At 41.4% G+C, this 20,855-nt stretch overlaps 2 protein-coding genes across 2 annotated transcripts in view; both read right to left on the bottom strand.

Annotated features, from left to right (window-relative positions):
* The window catches only part of LOC111861294, a 40,069-nt gene that overhangs the window by 5,213 nt on the left and 14,001 nt on the right, over positions 1-20,855 (bottom strand). The window contains exons 7-11 of the mRNA XM_023845730.2: positions 14,802-15,095; positions 13,792-13,961; positions 12,427-12,695; positions 9,592-9,804; positions 5,982-6,251 (exon numbers count right to left, since the gene is read on the bottom strand). Of these exons, the coding sequence (XP_023701498.1) occupies positions 5,982-6,251; positions 9,592-9,804; positions 12,427-12,695; positions 13,792-13,961; positions 14,802-15,095 (1,216 nt within the window). The remainder of the gene's footprint in view (positions 1-5,981; positions 6,252-9,591; positions 9,805-12,426; positions 12,696-13,791; positions 13,962-14,801; positions 15,096-20,855) is intronic.
* LOC117282007 (general transcription factor II-I repeat domain-containing protein 2-like) lies at positions 17,206-18,730 on the bottom strand. The gene is made up of 2 exons (XM_033750262.1): positions 18,227-18,730; positions 17,206-18,097 (listed from the first exon to the last, which is right to left on the bottom strand). Exons 1-2 carry the CDS (start codon positions 18,723-18,725, stop codon positions 17,499-17,501), a joined length of 1,098 nt encoding a protein of 365 aa, XP_033606153.1. The 5' UTR covers positions 18,726-18,730; the 3' UTR covers positions 17,206-17,498.

The raw sequence follows: 20,855 nt of genomic DNA, 5'->3' as shown, positions 1-20,855 counted from the left end.
GTGTAACCCATGGTTTTCTTGCTATCTTCTCAACTTTACCAACCAAATCACTGATAGTATCTAACGTGCATTCTTTTATATTGTTCCACTGTGCTTCAGCATTTCCGCTTTCACCTTTAATTGCACCGAGTTTCTCTTCTAGGGTCTCTTGCACGCTTTGTCTTTGAGCATATAACTTCTCCAAATCCTGTCTGGGCCTGCACTTTCGAAATCTTATAATTTTCTTCAACCTGGTTCAGAACTTGGCAACCAGTAAGTTGTGGTGAGAGTCAATATCTGCCCCAGGTAGCGTCTTCACATCCTTCACACTGTTTCTGAATCGATGCTTCCCAAGGATGTAGTCCATCTGATGCCTCCTCCAATCCCAGGTGCCTTCCATGTGTAAATTCTTCTCTTTGGCATCTTGAACCAAGTGTTGGTGACAATCAGTCCATTTCATTCACAAAAGTCAATAAGCATTTGACCCCTGTGATTCCATCTTCCTAGTCCATGTGATCCAACAATATTCTGATATGGTTCATCTCCAACAATGCTATTCCAGTCTCCCAATATGATGCTGTTTGTGTCACCTCTTCCATCTTCCTGAAGAATTTCTTCAATTGTGTCATACACTTCTTCCACTTCATCATCTTCATACTCTGATGTTGGCATGTACACTTGCACAATCAGTATATCTACCGGTTCTGCCTTTAACTTCAGAGCAATAATTCTGTCATTACAAACGATCTTCTTAACAACACTCCTCACTGCACTTTTATGCACCACTATTGCCACACCTCTTTCAGCCCGTTCACCTCCGGAATAATACACTGTATAATCACCACTTCTTATTTCACCTTGTCCTTTCCACCGCACTTCGCTGACACCTAGAACAGACATGGAAATAAAAAAACAGGCAGTGTTCTAAGTAGCTTTGACTATTTTTCCACATAGTCAACACCCCGGTTCATGTGTTTGTCTTGTCACACCACTAGTTTGGAGATGCCGCTGTTGTAGAATTAGGCCGGTTGAGCGCGGAACCACCACCAGACAGCGGTTTTGGCGTCGTCATCAGTAATGAACCTCTGGCCTGCCAGGAACTTCTTCAGTGGATCTTCCTGGATCTGAATGTCACCGGAGATGAAACGTGGGTATTGCATTTCACTCCAGAATCCAAGCAGCAGAGCATGGTGTGGAAACAACCCGGTTCGCCTGTCACGAAGAAATTCCGCGAAATGCCATCTGTCAGGAAGTTGATGGTCAGTCTTCTGGGATCGCCGAGGACCACTCCTGCCATCATCAATGTGGACAGCTATTGTGGCACACTCGCACGTCTGTGAGCTGCCATCAGGAAAAAGCGCCCGGGGATTCTCATGGATGATGTGATTCTCCTCCGTGATGACAGGCCTCATGTGGCAAACAGGACTGCCACCTGACTGCAGTCATTCGGATGGGAGATTATGGAGCATGCACCGTATAGTCCAGACCTCACCCCCCCAGTGATTACCACATGTTCGGTCCACTGAAGAAGTTCCTGCCAGGCCAGAGGTTCATTTCTGACGACGAGAAAACAGCTGTCAAGCGGTGGTTCCGTGCTCAACAGGCCAAATTATACAACAGCTGCATTTCCAAACTAGTGGTGTGATGGGACAAATGCCTGAACCAGGGTTGTGACTATGTGGAAAAATAGTCAAAGGTACTTAGAACACTGCCTTTATTTTCATTTCCTTGTATATGTATTATTGTGGCTGAAAAAAAATAAGGGCAAAGACTTTTCGACTTGCCCTTGTATAATACAGAGGTAATTATGCAATATTATATTTACATCTGAATTAAGATAAATCTTCCACATTTTTCCTCATTTCAACACATCTGCTGTGAAACACATTAGAGGATGCATGTAACACTGAGATTGTTAGCAGCACCTATACCTCTCATTTCATCACCTGAATACTGGAGTGTACTATGGCCACCAGTACCAATTTTTTAGAAACTGGGTTTGAGGTCCAGGAATTAAGTGCAGTTTAAATGTGACTTAGAACAAAACACATTATGAAATTTTACACTTGCAAATATGGTAAACACATGGAAATATGTGATAATGATGTAACAGAATACAAAGAATTATAAGGTAAAGCTATCCCTGTAACAGGCTGTGGAAGCCCACAGGGTTGTGAGATGCTCAGGCTAACACATTCTCTAGACAATTGGCTCACAGATGGTGGCAAGGTTGTCAGCCTTACACACCTGCTGCCCTTTACTCCCAGGAAGATTCCTGGTACTCAGTTCTGCTAGAGGCTGAGTCGACCCCAGGACCACAGTGCGGCTGGAAGAATTGAGTAAATTGAAAAAAATCTAATGATCTCATTGGGAATTGAACCTGCAACCTTCCAGCTTGTAGCATAGGGCCTCAACCAAGTATGCTATCATGTAACCTTGCACAGAGAATTAGAAAAGTGTATTATCTCATTTTGACACAAAAGGGAGACAGAACACTCCAGTACTAGGGCGATGATTTGTCAGCTTCTCCATTAGTAGGCTGTACAATGCAATTCAATTTTCTGTGCATGAAGGAAGAGTTTTGCTGTCCAGATGCACATACATCATCTAATAGCAAATGGAACATTGATTTCAGCAAAAAATTACTTTAATTAAACAGGATAAATGGTCCTTGTGTCAAAACACCTCAACATGGAAGCATATACAGGATGGTGAAGTAAAGCTACATGCTGTAACTGCACCATCGAAATCCTTCCCCCCCCCCCTTTCTTTTCAGTAGCTAACAGAGTTTAATAGTAAGAAGTTATGGAGAAAACAAAGGTTTAATTAAGACATACTGTAAGAACAATGAATAGCCGATGAGCAGATAGACCAAACTTGCACGGACAAGGACATCTGCTAGTCCTTACATCCAAGCATCTGGTGTATTTTCCAAAAGAACAGAAAGTGATACTTCAAGAAACCCACTGAGTTTCTTTAGAAATTTAGAAATAGCACTACAGCAGCAAGACACTTCGAGAATTCGAGAAGTGACAGTTTCTACCAGCTGTAAGTCAGAAGTGGGAGTGTCAGATCATTAGCGACCCCTAATAAGTTGCATCACTGTCAATTTCGCTGTTAGTGCCATTAGGAAGAACAACAATAAAGTGTTGTGGTGTAAAGTGCATAGTGCTGATCAGAGGTGTTTCACCCTCACTTGTCCGAGCCTGACCCTTATTCGACCTGAAGAGAGACTCATTTCCACTAGCTAGTCAAACCCACTGTCAGCTTCCACATGCCCACCCCTTCCCCACTTACTATCGAATTGTAAACAGCCTCTAGCTGTTTGCTGGCGCCCATATTATGGGATCCAATCCTGAAATCCAACCACTAATAATCTCAACTGAAGGAATACGTGGTGGAGCCGGGTCAAGCCGAAACCAGCTACGACCTAGCAACTTCAGCAGCAGCAACACCAGGTAAGGCAGAGTCAAAGTGGTCCTCGGAGCAGAGGGGCTGATCACCATCGACTACCACTCCCTGCACTACTATTCAGATGGAGGCGCAGGAGAAAGAAAGGAGGAACGGTTACAATGCATTCAAGATCTTGGCAACAGATGAAGATACACAGTCAGCTTAACACAATGGCAACTTTACCCTTGTATACTCAATAGCAAGGCTACTGGGTAGACCCCAGAAGTGGTCTGTCAGGAATTAATTCCAAGTTGTCCTGCCTGTAACCAGTAACCTTCCTGACTTCAATGAACAAGCTGGAGGAGAGTGACGTATAACTGCATTTACTATGCTTCTGAGAGTGCATCATCTCCAGTGACACAGATCATTCTGCTGGCACTAGAAAGTAACTAGACTGCCGTAGGACTAAGGGGTGGGTAGTTAGACAATACTTATACACTCCGTCAGCCAACTCTCTTTGGCTATTCCCGCCGCTGTCTCCAAATTGTACAGCTGCAGGGGGGAGGCTCGGGAAATTTATTATAAACTGACGTAACTGCCGCCTTGGCTTGAGTTTGCAATTCTCCTGAAGGATTCGGGGAGGTGCAGGAGTCATCAGGGAGGATGGTAACACTTGCGAGAAGGCTAGGTTCAATTAACATTACACCTCATTCCTATCCTATTCTATTCATCTACATCACTATATACATCTTATATACACAATTTGCCGACGTTTGTCAGTTCGCATTACATTTGGGTTATTATCCTGTCGTACATACATTAGTTCTACTCCGGTCACCCTGCTATTGGCTATCCTATCCCTCTGTCTCACTTTCTCTTCCTGGGGGTTTGCACTTTAATATTATCGCACTTAATGTTCATGGCTTATATGAAGTAGGTCCACTTACTTGTACTGATGAAACAGGCACACACCTCCACCCAATATCTACTCATCGCCATCTTTCTCTCGACGATAGCCTCCGGCAGCACACTATTGACAATTAATAATAATCTTTTTTTCTGATTGATCCCTCCAGCGTTTTTGTACTCTCTTTTTGCTGACTCGCTGGGTTCCTGGGGTGTATTCACCCGCCCATCCTGACGTGATTTTGGTCGGTGTGGCCCACTCATTGGCTGTTTATCGAAAGGGGGTTGGCTCTTTCAGGTCTACCGCCCTCTCCGACTCAGCGACTTCCTAATGCCCTAGTTCCTTATGTCCCACTTCATATAGTCTCTTCCTCCATGTCAGCGTTAATACGCTGTCGTGCTAACATTCTGATTACAAAGCGATTGCTTCACTACTGGCGTTATACTTCTTTGCAAACCCCACTTCCTAGCACATTTCATTATTTCTATTTTTTAATCTTAAAGTCTAGATACACTTATTCCAAATTACCCCCCCCCCCAAAAAAAACATATCTACTTGTACATAACCTTTGGGCCATAACAGACAGAAATTGAAAATTNGCCAAATCGGGACTGTATGGCGGATGTGTCAGAAGGTTCCATTTCAATTTCCGGAGGGTTTCCATTGTTGTTTTGGTCATATTGGGGCGTGCATTGTCTTGAAGGAAGGCTACCCGCTTTCCACCTGTCTTCCGCTTGGATCGGATCTTACTCCAAGTTCCTTAATAGTGATGCGCCTATTCTCACGAATAAGCACGTCTGCACGATCAATGTTTGGCTCGGTGATGGATGTTCGCGGCCAACGATCATGCGGTTCATTCTCCATGCGCTCTCTGCCCTCTCTGAAGCACTTACACCACTCAAACACATGGGTCCGTGAGAGACACTCTTCTCCATACTGTTGTTGGAGTCTGTGGTGAATTTCAGTGGACTGGACGTTATCGCCAAGGAATTTGATCACAATGCGTTGTTCCACGCTCTGCGGTAGCTTCTGTTCTCTCATCACTCTAGCAACTACCAGAGGACTGAACAGGTTCTAACCCTAACAGGAGAGTGGGTGGAGGTTGTGGCTTCACTCTCGCAAGGTCTCACAGCTGCTGCGAAGTGCGGCTTGTTTACAAAAAAATCAGTCCCGGTCATATTTGAACCACCTTGTATGACCTTTCTTCCACAAGATTGTCTACTTAAGGTATGACATACACTCAATACACGTTTTACACGCAATTTATACAGAATATTTCAACATGATGAATGAATGAGGTATTCTGTAAGTATATAACACTTGTAGAAAAGTACGAAACAACTCTGCACTGGGAGATGTTTCTATTCAATTTTCCATGGATATGGTAATTTGCATGTGGTTGTTTAAGATAATGGTAAAGGCAAGGTAAGGTAAAGTTGTCCCTGTGCTTAATTAAGCACTATGCAATGGAAATGTATGGTGACTGGAGATAGAGCTCCACCATTCTTGATCTTCTCACCCACTGGATAGGAGGCTGGGTGGGCCTAGAAGAAGTCTGGACACTGTGGAAAAGAGAAAAATCTCTTGCCCCTACCAGGTATTGACTCCCAGCCATCCAAAGTACAGCCCACTGCAATACCAACTGAGATATCCCAGCTCACAAGATAAATGTACATGTGACATAAAATCTTAGACCACTTACAGTGATAACTTTTAAGTCCTGTAAGATAGGATACAACTCTTTTTCTGTTGCCGCTTCAAATACAAGCTGCATGTGTTCAGAACCACCCACTGTGCTGAGACCAGCAGACATGTCCTGGTTTGCCAGTTCACTCCACACCCTGTGAATGAAGTTTGATGGCAACACAGCATTAAATTGAAACTTATACTGAAGCAATGTTGCCAGAAGATCTAGTGAACTCTTGATGGAAGATGACTGAGTAGGCAAGTCCTTGCTTCGTATTTGAGACAGCTGGGAAGAGAGAAAGTCAATAAATTACATATTTTAACATCTGTATGAGTAAGCATGTATCTTTATGTACAAATGAATGTGGACTGAATATATGTTAATGTTGTCTACTTCTGCTTCAGCAAACATTCATGTTTATTTATAGTTCTTCAGTTTTGAGACATTAGTCAAATGCTGATTACTTTGCGAAAATAACCACTGCCAGATACATCTATTCCACCTCTCTCAAGATGTAATTGAACCTGGGTGTCCAGTCGTATACTCTGATCTCCACTCTGTAAGTGATGGGTGGTTAATTAGTTAGTTACCCTATGAAGCAAGTCATGCCTTACTGGGGTATCTTCTCCTAGGGTTGACTGGATATACAAAATAGACCAGTCTGTTACTTTTTAGCAGGAGTTAAGTGTCTATCCAGAAATAAAGATCTGACTTGCATAATTTTTTTTAGTTTAGCAGAAAGCCCTGGGATCTTTAAAGGGGCAAACTGGTAAGTTATGTTGTTGAGGGAGCTGTGTCTTTAGGTGCAAGTCAGAGGAAGAAGTGTATGTAGGCCATGCTGATTGATCTTCTCTGTGCCAGACTATTAAATCTACATCTGAGTTCACTCTGTTCATCACGCAGCTACTCCAAATTTCTCTTTCGCAAGTGAATGGATGATGAACCAATTTGCTGTACAATTTTGACATCTGTACAGCAGGAGATGGAGGTATCAAAATTATACTGAAAAATGTAGACACTGGAGAGGGCAGTATGTTTCTGATGTCTTAACACATTGCGGACCGGAGGGGCCATATGGCCCTCTATGTTTCCAAGCGTTGCGGACCGGTCGGGCCATATGGCCCTCTACGGTCATGTTATGTTGCAAAACGCTATATATCGCTGTGTGGCTTCGTTGAATCATAACTACTGCATAGATGACCTCGGGAATGATTGCTGCCTTATCTAGTAACTCAACCAGAGTCATTTCCTGTCACAACCTAAACAAAATTGGCTTTGTTCTAATCCAAGCTTGCACGTATGAACCATGCAGCTACCAGTTCAACATGGCTCAGAGACGAAAGCAGTTGTGATCTCTCAGAGGACAGGAAATATTAGATATGTTCTCCGGTGAGCTATCAGATTTGCCAACTGCTTCGTCTTCTGATAGCGAGGCCATTATCAGTGACAGTGACGGGGCCCACAGGGCTGCCCAAAATGTGTCAAGTGAAAGTGAGAGCTCTGTTGAAAGTGCGAGTGTCGGGACAGCTACATGGGATAAAGTGGACAAAACCCCCACTTTGGGAAAGTTTACTGGTGATCCGGGGGTGAAGCAGATGCCATCGGACCCAACGGACGTGTCTGAAGTTGCGTCACTGTTTTTTGGAGATAGTTTCTTTGAGCTGTTGTGTCAGGAAACTAACAGATACTATCTCCAACACCATGAGGTGTATGACAGAACCAATAACGTTTTGAAGTGGGTGGACGTCACTTCAACAGAAATGAAAAAAATTTTTGGCTATAATCATTCTAATGGGGCTTACGAAGAGAGAAAGTTTGAAGGATTATTGGTCAAGTGACCCATTTTTAGAAATTGCAATTTTCGGCAAACTCATGAGTCGTAAGAGATTTGAACACATATGGTGGTGTTTGCATTTCAACAATAATGAAGTGCAACCACAATCAACGGGCAGGCTTTTCAAAATTCAGCCCTTATTAGACATTTTGGTTGAAAAATTTCAGACAGTTTATAAGCCAGAGCAACAACTGTCTTTGGACGAATCTGTGATTCCTTGGAGAGGAAGGCTTCGTATTCGAACGTATAATCCTGGGAAGCTCACAAAGTATGGCCTACTTGTTCGTGTTGTCACGGAAAGCACTTCAGGCTATACGGGAAATTTAGAAATTTATTCTGCTGAAGGCAAGAAATTGCAAGAAACTATTGTTTCTGTTTTGGGTCCCTATCTCGATCAAAATTATCACGTGTATCAAGATAATTATTACAACAGTGTGGCAACTGCAGAATACCTACTTTCAAGGAAAGTACGTATTTGTGGTACAATTAGGGTGAACAGAGGCCTCCCTCCAGATCTGAAAGAGGAATGTAAACGCCTGAAACGTGGCGACACCGCATTCAGGAGGAAGGGGGACATTCTTCTTCAGTCCTGGAGGGATACTCGCATTGTGAATATGGTTTCCACTATTCACAATTCGAGCATGGTCGATGTTCAAAGACGACACGGGCAAGTAAAGAAGCCTCTTTGTATTTCCGAGTATAATATGTTCATGAAAGGAGTTGATAGGGCCGACCAGTTCTTGGCCTATTATTCCCTTCCTAGGAAAACAGTAAAATGGACGAAGAAAGTTGCACTGTGGCTTATAAACTGCGCAATTTTCAATTCATTTACGGTTTTCAAAAAGGTGAACAGAAATTCTACTTTGAAATACAAACCATTTCTGTTGAAACTGGCAAAAGCTTGGGCTACTGACGTCACGGTGGCGGCAGTAACTGCGTCAGACACAGACGTAGTGCAGCCGGGGCCATCTGTTCACACCCACCGGAGGCCTCAAGTAGACCCCCCTGGCTGACTCTCGTGTGATATGCAGAAACATATTCTCGTGAAAATTGTGAAGAGTGAATACTGCAAGAAGAAACACCCTTCTAGGCAGTGCCATGTGTGCGAAGAGCACAAGAAGAAGAGTAGAACTGCCTACATGTGCAACTTCTGCGTAATGCCTCTTCACAAAGGGGAATGTTTCCAGAGATATCACACGCGCAAGCACTTCTAGGAGCTCTGGTAAGTGTTCTCCAAAAATTTCAGTTCATAAAATTAATTAGGAGATTTTATATTAATTTTTAAAGTGAACAGTGCACAAGTTAGGGTAGTAGGTTAAAAACACCGGTCCCCAGGGTGATTTAAATGTTTAAACCACCAGTCCGCAATGTGTTAATTGGTAACTCTGTCTGTGTTGCAATTAGAAATTATATTTTAAGATGCTGAATCAGGGCAAGATTGGTGGGGCATGTATAAGAGAAAATGGAACTGAACAGACAGTTTTGGTCAGAGGGCTTGGAGGGAGAAAATCACTTTGAAGACCTAGGCATAGATGAGAAGATATTAGAAGGGATATGAAGAGGGTGTAGATTGACTTAATCTTGCTCAGGATAGGTATCAGTAGGAGGGTCTAGTGAACACATTAATGAACCTTTGGATTTTGCAAAATGCAGGGGAACTTCTTGAATAGTTGAGGGACTACTAGTCTCTCAAGGAGAACTGTTCTCTATGGAGTTAGCTAAGGGGTTAAAATAAAATATTTAGTGCCTAAACTTTTTGGGTCTATTTACAAGAAGCTCAGAGCAACTTACACAAGCCTCAACAACTGTGCTGAGATGAGGTGTGAGCTTCTCCAGCTGCTTGGAGTCTCCTTCTTGAAGACACCATATTAACATCAAGTTGTACCCTTCAAAAACACTTGGAGAAGCAGCTGCACCATCCTGATGTTCCATTATCCTGACAATGCTTCGCAGAAGTCTGCGCTGGTACTTCAGGCATAGCGACTGATCTTCTGGATTTTCATGCTGTTAATAGCACTCAACATTAACATAGATCTAAATGTTATTTGTTTAGTTTTGCTTAATTCTAAGATGTGTCCTTTAAATCAAGTGCCCAGAAATGAAGAAGAACAAAAAACAAACTCTGTGGCCTGCCGTTCGCAAGCGAACTATACTGATTGAGTGACTGCTGCTTGTCAGCGAACTTAGTGCCAACTATTTTTTTTTGCAGATAGAGGGTGTCGTGTGGTAAGTGCAATGGATCCCCATGGCCGTTGTAACCGATCTGCAAACCTCAGCTTGATTTAATTTAGTAGCGTGTTTTCATCCAGGTAAATTAACATGTTCGATTATGTTTACTTGTAACATACAGCAAATGGACGAGAGGTACATAGGCTATTTCTTGCCCTCAAGAAAGAGTTTTAGCCCAAACTCTCAAATGAAAAGAAAAAAAGAAAAACGACTGGTCAACGCAGATGCGAAGTGAAACAGGAAGGCCACCTGCAGCTTGGCTCCTTAGAAAGTTACACGAAATTTTACTTGTCTGTGACCTTTGAGAATACAATATGTGACAATTTTGAACACCATAACTGAAAACATGGGATTTTCCACAACCCAAGCCAAGCGTAACATTTGTCAAGCTACTGACAAGATTTACGTTAAGCCTTTAGCACCTAAATTCCCTGTAATCCTTAAATGGATTGGGGGAACAGTTAATTAAGTGAACTCCTAGATTTCAAAGTGACCAATCCTCGAGATTTTGGGAGTGACTTGTGGACCAAGAGGAAACAGTCAGAGCTCCGAGTTTCGAGGAGAAGGCATTCTGCTGAGAGTCATATTCCGGCTCGCAAACTATTCGGATCCAAATTCAGTACCAACTAATTCTGTTACAAATTTTCTAAGTTACAGCCTCTGTGATTAGATAAACTGTGGGGTAGATACCTATCGACTAGTCATCCTGCCATGCAAGTACCTTTGCAACAAGCGGAGTGATTCTTAAGTAAAGAGAGCAAATTCAATCTAGTGCATTAGCGGTGTCCACTACTGACAACAGTTTTAATAACGTGGCTTGTGAATAAGTGTTGTGTGTGTGTGTGTGTGTAGTATCGAGAGTTCCACCTCCCCCTACCTGAGCGAAGCCCAGTTAAACGACCTGAGATTGATTCTTAGCTCTGCCACTTGAACTAGCATCTCAAAAACAGCATCCTCTTACAAATCATCCCCTCTGTCCTTCATAGAATTTTAAACGAATTCCATAAGTTTACTGGTGCCCAATCTTCTACCCATTTAATTGACAAAAAGAGGAGGTGGTAAGGAGGACGAGCGAGGAGAACCAAGCAGGCCGTAGCCGCAACCTAACAGCAGCAGTAGCCAGCAAAAGGGACGTGGCTCGACAGTTATAAGGGGGCGTCTGAGAGGAGAACGGAGAGAGGAAGGCGGCAAAAAGTGACGACAAACATGTGGGGCTTGAAGTCTCACTGAGTGGGTCAATTACACTGTTAATCTCGGTTTTCTAGATTGGAGCCACTATTTCCTTGAAACAGCTCCTCAATTATCCTCGCACGAATGAGTAAGCCCGTTCCAGACCTACTACTTCTCAGAAAATCTGGTAGCGCCGGGAATCGAACCCGGGACCTCTGGATTTGTAGGCAGGAACACTGACCACAGAGGCAGTTGCCCAGAAATGAAAGAATAAAAAATTACGATAATAAGAATTCAATCATTTTCAAGTATGTTCAGTGGCATAATGAAGATAGGGCATTGTAGTCTGTTTGATATATTCAACATGCCATGTCAGGTAGCTGAGGAACATGTTGTTAAATGGGAGGATGATTGCGATATTATGACTTGGGAAGGATCTGCAAGGGTTTGTGGCCATATTCAAAGTAATATCATAGCATTTGCCTTGCAGGACTGTGAACTCCCTTCCCCCCACAACCCGGGTATGAATAGTTAGCCTCTCTCATCTATGATGTTTAGGTCCCAAATACCCCAGTTAGCACATGATATGCCTAAGCTTGCAGTTCACCCAACATGCATCCCCAATGGAAAGAAGTTTTGTGAAAAGTCTGATGCCTGCTTCCATTCTTATGTGTCTGAATACGTGAACAATACAGCACAAAATTTTACAATTTAGCGATACATTTCTATGCATGATTTCCACATGTACAGGTTTACAGTCTAAATTCTTTGAATAGATGCCATGTCAACAAGATTTATCTCTCTAATAATTTACATAGTCCAGTACTTCATTAGCCATAAAAACAGAAGATCAAATATCTATTTCATTTTGCTGTCACACTGCTGTTTTATAGTTTTTATTTAACACCCCCACTCCAAAAAAAAAACCAAAGGAACACTTAGGAAATGGTGTTCAATTTCTGAATCTTCAGTATTACACAGAATATCAGGATCCTTCATTAAGTGCATTAATGTGACGCCCACCTCACAATTTCTTACCGTTGCCAGGTGGGTTGGGTTCTAGTTGCATCATGTTCATGCCAAAGGTTCATGAAAATCTATCTCCTGGCTCATAAGTTACTGGCAGGTGGTGAGAGAGGAGGAGAGACATGCACATGATGACACTGCTACATTTCCTCACAGAATAAAAACAGCAGACTACAAAATAATTTCTGAAATGCTTCTTACCTTGTTTAGAACTTGAAGGAGGGCAACAGCTGTTCCCAGAGTCTTCATATCTTGAGGCCACTGGCTGGACTGCTTCTGCAGTACTGGCATTTCATCCTGCAGCTGGTGCAGGGTGGAACTGCAACTTAAGCTTGACTCAAATAGCCGCTGGAACAGGAGACATTGCAGGTCTCTAGATAAAGGCAGGTCCAGATTTGTCAGCCAGTTTGCAAGCTGTCCAATACTGAGATAACTAGAGAGATCAGGCAGACCAGGGCTGTCCAGGAGACCTATAATGAAGAACAGTCCATAATTTGTATGTTTCTTTACAACCTCATATTCCACACTTCAGCTGGGATGCTTATGGATTTGTTACTCTATCCACTTAATTCCCAGATTGATGCAACATATATCTCTACATCCAGGTATGGTGTGCCATTGGAAGCAAAGTGCAACTGACTCTCATTGAAGTTCAAAAAACTTCTCAGGCCTCTCTTATGACCTCCTGGTTACACATCAAACCATTAGCTCAAAGTACATGAAAACAATGATAATTTTTCCTGAAAATATCATAACATATAGCCACGCATGTTTTATTTTATAGTTATCTATCTGGGACATTTTGATTAGGGCCACTCAATATAAGCATGTAGTACTGCAATCTCAGGGTATGTGGTAGCATAGTTGGTTGAGGCACTATGCTATAAGCCGGAAGGTTGCGGGTTTGATTCCCAATGAGGTCATTGCTTTTCTCAATTGACTTAATCCTTCCAACTGCACTATGGCCCTGGGGTCAAGTCAACCTCTAATAGAAATGGGTACCAGGAATCTTCATGGGGGTAAAGGGCAGCTGGCGTGTCAGGCTGACATCACTGCCATGTGTGAGCCGACTGTCTAGAAGATGTGGAGGCCTCGACATCTCACAACCTTATGGGCCTCCACAGCCTGTTAGAGGGACAGCTTTACTTTACCTTACCTTACTGCAATCTCACCTTTGTGTTCACTCTGTTGGCATTTAAAGCTTGATGTTATAATTACACTGTACTTAATGTGTAAACAAAGAGTTGTCATGTAAAACTGTTGTTACTTCTTTGGTTTCAATTTCTTTGATTTTCACTGAAAAATATATAATTCAATTATATTTAATATCTTTCACTTTAATCATTAAAAATTTGATTTTTTTTTTCGTTTTAGACAAATAATTTCATCATTTCTTCAACTTCTCTACAAAATGAAATTGAAGTGCCATATGAAATTTGCATTAAGTCAAAATTGCATAAGTCAGGAGATACCTGAAGTTTACATAACCAGTGATGAGACTCGCCATCGAAATCTCGATGGGCATTACAATAGTTTTTAACACTGAAATAATTGAGGATTTTTCACCTAACAGAAGATGTCTGTATAATAAGCTCCTGATGTTGGACAGCTGTTCTCCTCTTGATATGTCTGATCTCTCAAATGTGATTGCCAACGCTAGAATACTGACAACCAATAATGACTTCAGAATTCCTGGTGTGTGCTGAAGGGGTAGAAGCTCCAGAATATGCAGGTACCTACAAACAAGAACAATTTCTCAACTTTCTTGTAATCACACCATTGTGTAAACTTAATAATGATCTCAATCAAAACTTTTTTATTTCTGCACAGTAATAATGGGTTTCTCAATACCAAATCAAAACTGAATTATGTCTCAAGTACACCACCATAAATTTTTATGTTTTCCAATTTACTGGAAGATATACATATGAGTAAAGCAAAATTTCCTCCAAATTTTCAATTTCTTTATTATTAAATCCTTGCATATTAATTGATGAAATGAGGCAATTTTTAGCATGCATTGCAGACCATTTTCTTTCACAGATATGTCAATACCTCTTTATATAAAAAGAAATATAAAATTTGGCGTCCAGCAGTTTCTCTGAAGAAACTTATTGTTGCTGTCATGATTTGGGGCTTTTGAACTGTTGCAGTTTGCTCCAATGAAAATGCAGGAATGTCTGATGGGGAACAAAACCTCAAACACAGGTATCCATAGCAGCATTCTAAGAAATCATCACATGAGGTTAGTGGAAGCTTAGAGGAAGGCAAAATCTGTGTGCAAAGGAAGGGAAGAAACTGCATGGTGCCTCAGCAAAACAAGCCAAATGACATGGTACACAGAAACAAGCTACTGATCTGATGAGGAAATGCATAGGACATCACACGATGTATTTTCCTCAGTGGTTAAAACTTGGAGAGGATAGGCTGCCATCAGGTTCTGGAACACAAACTTTCTCACAGAGAAGGGTAAGAGAGAGAGGGTGGGTTATCAGGACCTTTCCATTCTCCTGCTGGCTGGTGCATGAGATACCAGAGTAGAAAACTGTCTTCCCATGATGAATATATTTACATACCTCTGCACACCCATCACATCAAGTTTCCATCCATCTGTAACTAAACTGTCCTCCTCCTTTTTAAAACTCCCATTCACTGCACTGGCCATGTCTCTCACAACTGGTGTCAGTGCTTCCAGATCATCCTTGGACATACATGTCAAGATATGACATGGATCTAACCTGGTCAACACTTTTCTAGCCAATGTGAGATGGACAACCTGGTGGCTGGCTCTGTCAATCTTCCTCTTTATCCCAGAGAACAACTTCATGATACATCTTAGGGCTGCACAAGTAAAGGCTACAACCAAAATTCTGGAAGTTAAAACAGACACAATGCCATAACACCACAATCAAAATTTAACGACTGTAAACAAGTTCACAATTTCTATAACACACTATGTCACATGGGTGTAAAGTGTGGACATTAAGATGACAGAGCAGTTAGTTAGTTATTTAGAGAGGGTGGGTTTCCCCATGCACCATGACCAGTTTGATCTATTGTGTTTCCCTCTATGATATTCTACCAGTCTCTATACCCTACCAATAAATGGTGCGTACCATCAGTCCCGCTGAGCAAGCGAGTTCGGCCACTTGCTTAGCGGTATCTATAATGCTTCCCCCATCCATCAGAGGCCTTAAAGACTATTGTTGGGCGGGAAACGTCCTGGAATTTGGCTCAGTGATCCCCTTTGGGGATATGAGGTTCTTTTACGTGCCGTAAAGTTACGACACGGGACACACAGCTTAAAGTCCTTCCCGGAGGACTTGTTCCCTGAATTTTTCTGCCCTTAAAAATTCGATGACCTCTGCCAGGTATTTGAACCCACGTACCATGAGTCATGAGGTGGGAATGTTACATCTAGACTATGGAGGCCGCTAAGATGACAGAGTAACTAACCCACTCACTCTTTAACAGAAGAACCTGAAGGAAAATCATTGCTAATACCAAAGCCTACCACTGGACATGATCCTGAGCTACCTCCATGCACTTGCCTGCTTTACAGTCCAACTCTTCTAATGTTATTCTCCAATCCCTTCCTCAGTCTTCCAAGTGGCCACTTATCAAGACGTTTCCCCAACAAAAGGCTTTCTTGTCCCCCCCATCCAAGCTACATGTCCTGTCTATAGTGTGAGTGAGTGTATAGGCACTTCAGTGTCTATGGTTATTTATGCATGGATAAGAATCAAACATTAAAACATTCGTTAACTAATTCAGTAAGGTAAAAAAGTAAAGTTGTCCCTCTGTTTAACTAATTAAGCACTACACCATGAAGGCACATGGGGGAGAAGATATATAGATCCGCATTCTCTTGACCTTGGCCCTAGGTGGAGGTGAGTGGTCAGCTTCATGCCCCTGCTGCTTTACCCCCAGGGAAATAGTCCCTGGTACCCATTGGATAGGAGGCTGGGTGAGCCCCAGAGTTGGTCTGGATGACATGGAGTAGTGAAAATTCTTTCCCACATCGGGACTTGAACTCCGACCCCCTGGTTGTTCAGCCTGCAGCCAGTTGCTATACCAATTACGCTATCTCAGTTCCTTTACCTAATTCAGTATAAAGTTAAAATTAATTATACACTTGTCAGATTGTAGAGAGGCCTTCCTAACAGTGGCTAAAATTTAATTAAAAAAGTTGCACAATGATGTGTTAAAAATCAACAACAGGAGAAGTATGTGAGCCAATCCATCCTTACAGCTACAACATGGTTAAAATGACTCAAGCAGGTAGGTAAAATTGAGGCAACTAAATAGACTTGTCTATCTCTATATCATGAAGGAGTGCCACATGTTAGTCATGCTGCACTGATCATAGCCCTAGGACACTTTGCAACGTCATGAAAATGGCAAGTTGGGTTTTATCATAACGTGGGCATTCCTGCAGGTTGTGTAAACTGATAAGGAGCACACACACTGGCTACAAACAAGTGTCAAGTCACCTTGCAACAAATGCGTATGTGTCAGGAGACATAAACATGAATTCTTGCCTCACAATGGAGCTCAAAGACTGTCACACTTCAACTTCAACAACTTAGATTTGCAAAGTCTGTGCAAACAAGTTGACATTGCTAAAGTTGACAATGAATATATAAAAAAGCTTCATATATAGCATAGAATTTGTCCATGAACTCATTACCGAATCTGTGGAACTGACAGGAAAAGATCTGGCCTTCACTGGCAAGGGCACAATCAGCTAGACCAGGGGTCGGCAAAGATTTTTCGTAAAGGGCCAAATATAAAATACATTACACTCTGAGGGCCAAGAGGCAAACTCGAGGATCTTTAAAGGTTGGTACAGTTAAAATAACAGGTCAAAAAACAAGTTTTCTCAAATTTACTGGTGAAAATGTAACATAATAAAAATACAAAAGGAACTACAATCATTGTTTGAAACACAGCTTTAGGCTACTAATGGGATGAATGAAATTTTTTTTTTTAGATAACATTTCTTCAAATTGGGGGTCAAAGTTAGTACTCCCTATCATCATAATTGATTGCAAATGTTCGTCTGTTAATGCTGACCTGTATTGAGATTTTACATATTTCATCTTTGAAAATGTCTTTTCACACAGGTAGGTACTACCAAATACAGAGATCAAACCTCGAGCATATGATCTTAATTCACCATATTCATCACTTGGAAGACACTTATAGAATTCTGTTAGATTGTTCTCTTGGAATTTGCCTTTTAGCATGTTATCACACTGCAGATTAATCACTTACAATTGAAGGTTAGGTGGAAGTTCCTCAATTGTACAGTTAAATGGATTTTCAAATCTGGAAATGTCTTCTGCACTTGCATCAAGATCCGAAAAACATTGCTGGAACTGTTTTTTGAGCTCAGAAAATATATCACCTGCAAATTCGTGCGGGAATGGGGAATCCACTTCTTCTTTTAATGTTTGACAGCATGGGAAATGCACGAAACAGCTTGACATGATTTGTGACTCAATCAAAGCCAGTTGTCGTCGAAATGATTTTACCGCAGTATAAGTTTCACATATTAGCACTGTTTTGCCTTGTAGCTTCAAGTTGAATCCATTAAGAAATCCCATGATATCAGCAGCAAAAGCTAATTTCCAAAGCCATTCAGTGTTCGATAATAGTGGTTGAGGGCGTTTTTTCTCATTGAGAAAAATTTCAATCTCTGCTCTGAGTTCAAAAAATCTTAATAAAACTTTACCACTGCTGAGCCATCGAACTGCTGTGTGGTAGGGTAAGTCAGGATATTCGGCTTCCACTTCTGACAGAAAATCACGGAACTGACGATGGTTCAGCCCACGAGAACGAATGAAGTTCACCGTTGACACGACTGGTTCTAAAACACACGACAGATTAAGATATTTGCCACAAAGTACATGCTGGTGAATGATACAATGAATAACCATAGGCCTTGTACACCTTGCATTTTCACAAGCTGTGTAAATGCTTCCAACTAAGCCTTTACCTGTTCCAGACATATTTTTACCACCATCAGTTGTCACACATTTTAGCTGATTCCACTTCAGATTGTACTTCGTTAACATTTCCTCAACTTCCTTGAAAATGTCTTCGCCTGTAGTTGTTCCACGCAGACTATTCATAGAAGCTAATTCTTCAGTCACTTCAAAGTCAGCATTGACTCCTCGAATAAACAGCAGCAATTGAGCAGTATCTGTAATGTCTGTCGACTCATCAAGAGCTAAGGAAAACCACTCGAAATCATTTGCCTTGTTAATTAATTGGTTAGTGATGTTGCTACCAATGTCCTCAACTCTTCGGGCAACTGTTCTCGTGGAAAGGCTGATATTATTAAATAAATCCATTTTCTCTGGACACATTTCTTCAACTGCTACAATCAAACACGATTTAATTAACTCACCATCAGTAAAGGGTTTTCCTTCCTTGGCTAACAAATGAGCTACTCGCAGACTTACTTTACTTGCAGCCTTATTTCCATTTTTCATTTTCGTGAAGAAACTGCGTTGTAATGAAATACTCCATTTTAAAGTTTCTAATTTTTGTGACCGTTCCTTCCCTGTGAGTTGGGAATACTGTGCCGAATGCTTAGTCTGGTAATGCCGACGTATATTGTACTCTTTTAGTACAGCTATAGTATCACTGCACAATAAACACAATGCTTTGCCATCTAATTCAGTAACAAAATAATTCTCACTCCACTCTGCCTTAAAAGCACGACATTCCAAGTATACTTTTCTCTTCTTTTGTGGTTTCGACAGTGACATGATGGATATCCACTGGTATTAAAATGACACAGAACAGCGATACACGTGGCATTTGTAACACTGCGTGTCATCACAGCTCGGGCCACGAAGGAACGTGCAAATGGGAAGCTATAGGAGCGGCACACACGGCAATTCTCGCAACTCCTCAACTCAAGGTCGGCTGTTGGAGTGCGTAATCATCCACAGACAATATGTTCGAAAAAACGTAGGTTTCTTCCTATAAATAAAGCTTCATAGACGCAGAAATATTAAACTCATATTATAATAATTATAATAATAATAGAGCTAATAATTTCATGAAATACTATCCCACTTTGACATTTTTAAGAGTTTGGAAATGTAAAATCCATTCTTAGTGCGCGGGCCGCACAAAAAGTGGCGGCGGGCCGGAGTTGGCCCGCGGGCCGTAGTTTGCCGACCCCTGAGCTAGGCCATGGGAAACTAATCTGTCAGTATAAACTCCCATGTAGTTCATGTAAGCAGATAAGCATTTGGCAAAATGCTAACAATATGTTAGGGCTGATGTTTCACTGCTCATGTGACTGATGAGTCACAGGTTGCAGGACCATTCTTGTTTAGTGGCAACATACTCTTACAGCAGTTACCTGTGGGATATACGTGTATGCTTATGTCTCTTGTATGTGGTTTGTTTTCTCCAATACATACTGCAGTAACCTCCATTCTTGACATAGGCGCATTATATTTCTCTTGTCTAAGTCCAGGTCCTCCATAAATATCATGATCACATTCACTGCCGGACTGGCCTGGGTTATTTAATGCATTTATTTATATGACTCAGCAAATAGATTAACTTGTCACAGCATTACTCTGGCCGCACTCTTGGTCTGATTGGTTTTTGGGTTACCTGTTTCAGCATCTTGTCCAATCATTGCATTACTTTCACAACAAAGACTTGGTTTGACAGGTTTTCGAGCTGATCTGCTGCAGCTTCAGCAGATCTGTAAATATAAAGTTGACCATATCCTGGCTTATTTGCCTCATCTGGACACAGCAATGAGCTCAAGTGGTAAATATGGCCATGTATCCCAAAACATCATGGACAATTTCCAAGTGGTGATTTAATTTATGCATCCATCAATGTCAATGTGACTGCTGAGTTGTATTCTTGTAATACAGTGGGTGACTCAGACAGTCAGTTGCGTGAAACCTTTCCATCATGACAGCAGTGCATTTATTCCATGTGTTTAACTCATTTCTCCAATAACTTGCATTGCACTACCCACAGTTGTAACATATATTTCTTGTGTTATGCTCTCCCGTGTTAGAAATAATATATTTTAGCATCATATTGTCTGTGTTTTGTTCCATCACCACAACAAGAAATATGGATACACCATATTCTTCTAGTCTTTTTTACAGCGTGTTTCAGCTCACTGAGCTATCATCAGGTATTTGACTTGTTTACATACACCTGTATTGATCTGCTTGTATCCCTACCTTGGCCTAGTGAGTACATATTGGAATACTGTTCTTTTAGTAATATGTAATGCTGTTATATATAGGAAAGGTGCTGTTAAGATTAAATATTAATAGTTAAAATGTTATATCACTAAAATTAAAAATGATGTGTTTGTAAAGGCTTTATAAAGTTTTTATCTGGGTGTAGTGGTTGTGTTTAGTTCTTCTGCTGGTTTATTTCTTTGGGGGTCTTCCTTGCCTAGAAAGTGACCACAACTTTTATCAGAATATACATGTTTCTTGTTTATATGTTGAGTGGAAGTGGGTTTTTATCTACCGTGTATTGATGTGGTATGTGTTTGTTGGTTTTTGAACATGTGATTATGTTTTTCTCCTTGTTTCTGCCTGTAGGAATGTTATGAATACTAGCAG

This window comes from Cryptotermes secundus, unplaced genomic scaffold (genome assembly GCF_002891405.2).
Source record: "Cryptotermes secundus unplaced genomic scaffold, Csec_1.0 scaffold132, whole genome shotgun sequence".
NCBI classification, from domain to species: domain Eukaryota; kingdom Metazoa; phylum Arthropoda; class Insecta; order Blattodea; family Kalotermitidae; genus Cryptotermes; species Cryptotermes secundus.
Note: the sequence above shows the minus strand (reverse complement) of the source record. Positions and strands in the feature narration are given on the sequence as shown.

Bases quoted from the DNA above. Each gene is read 5' to 3' on its own strand.
- LOC117282007 (XM_033750262.1), bottom strand. From the start codon at position 18,725: ATGAAAAATGGAAATAAGGCTGCAAGTAAAGTAAGTCTGCGAGTAGCT. The intron at 18,098-18,226 runs GTAAAGGCTTAG...CGTGTGTTTTAG, and splicing joins TAAAAATATGTCTGGAACAG to AACCAGTCGTGTCAACGGTG.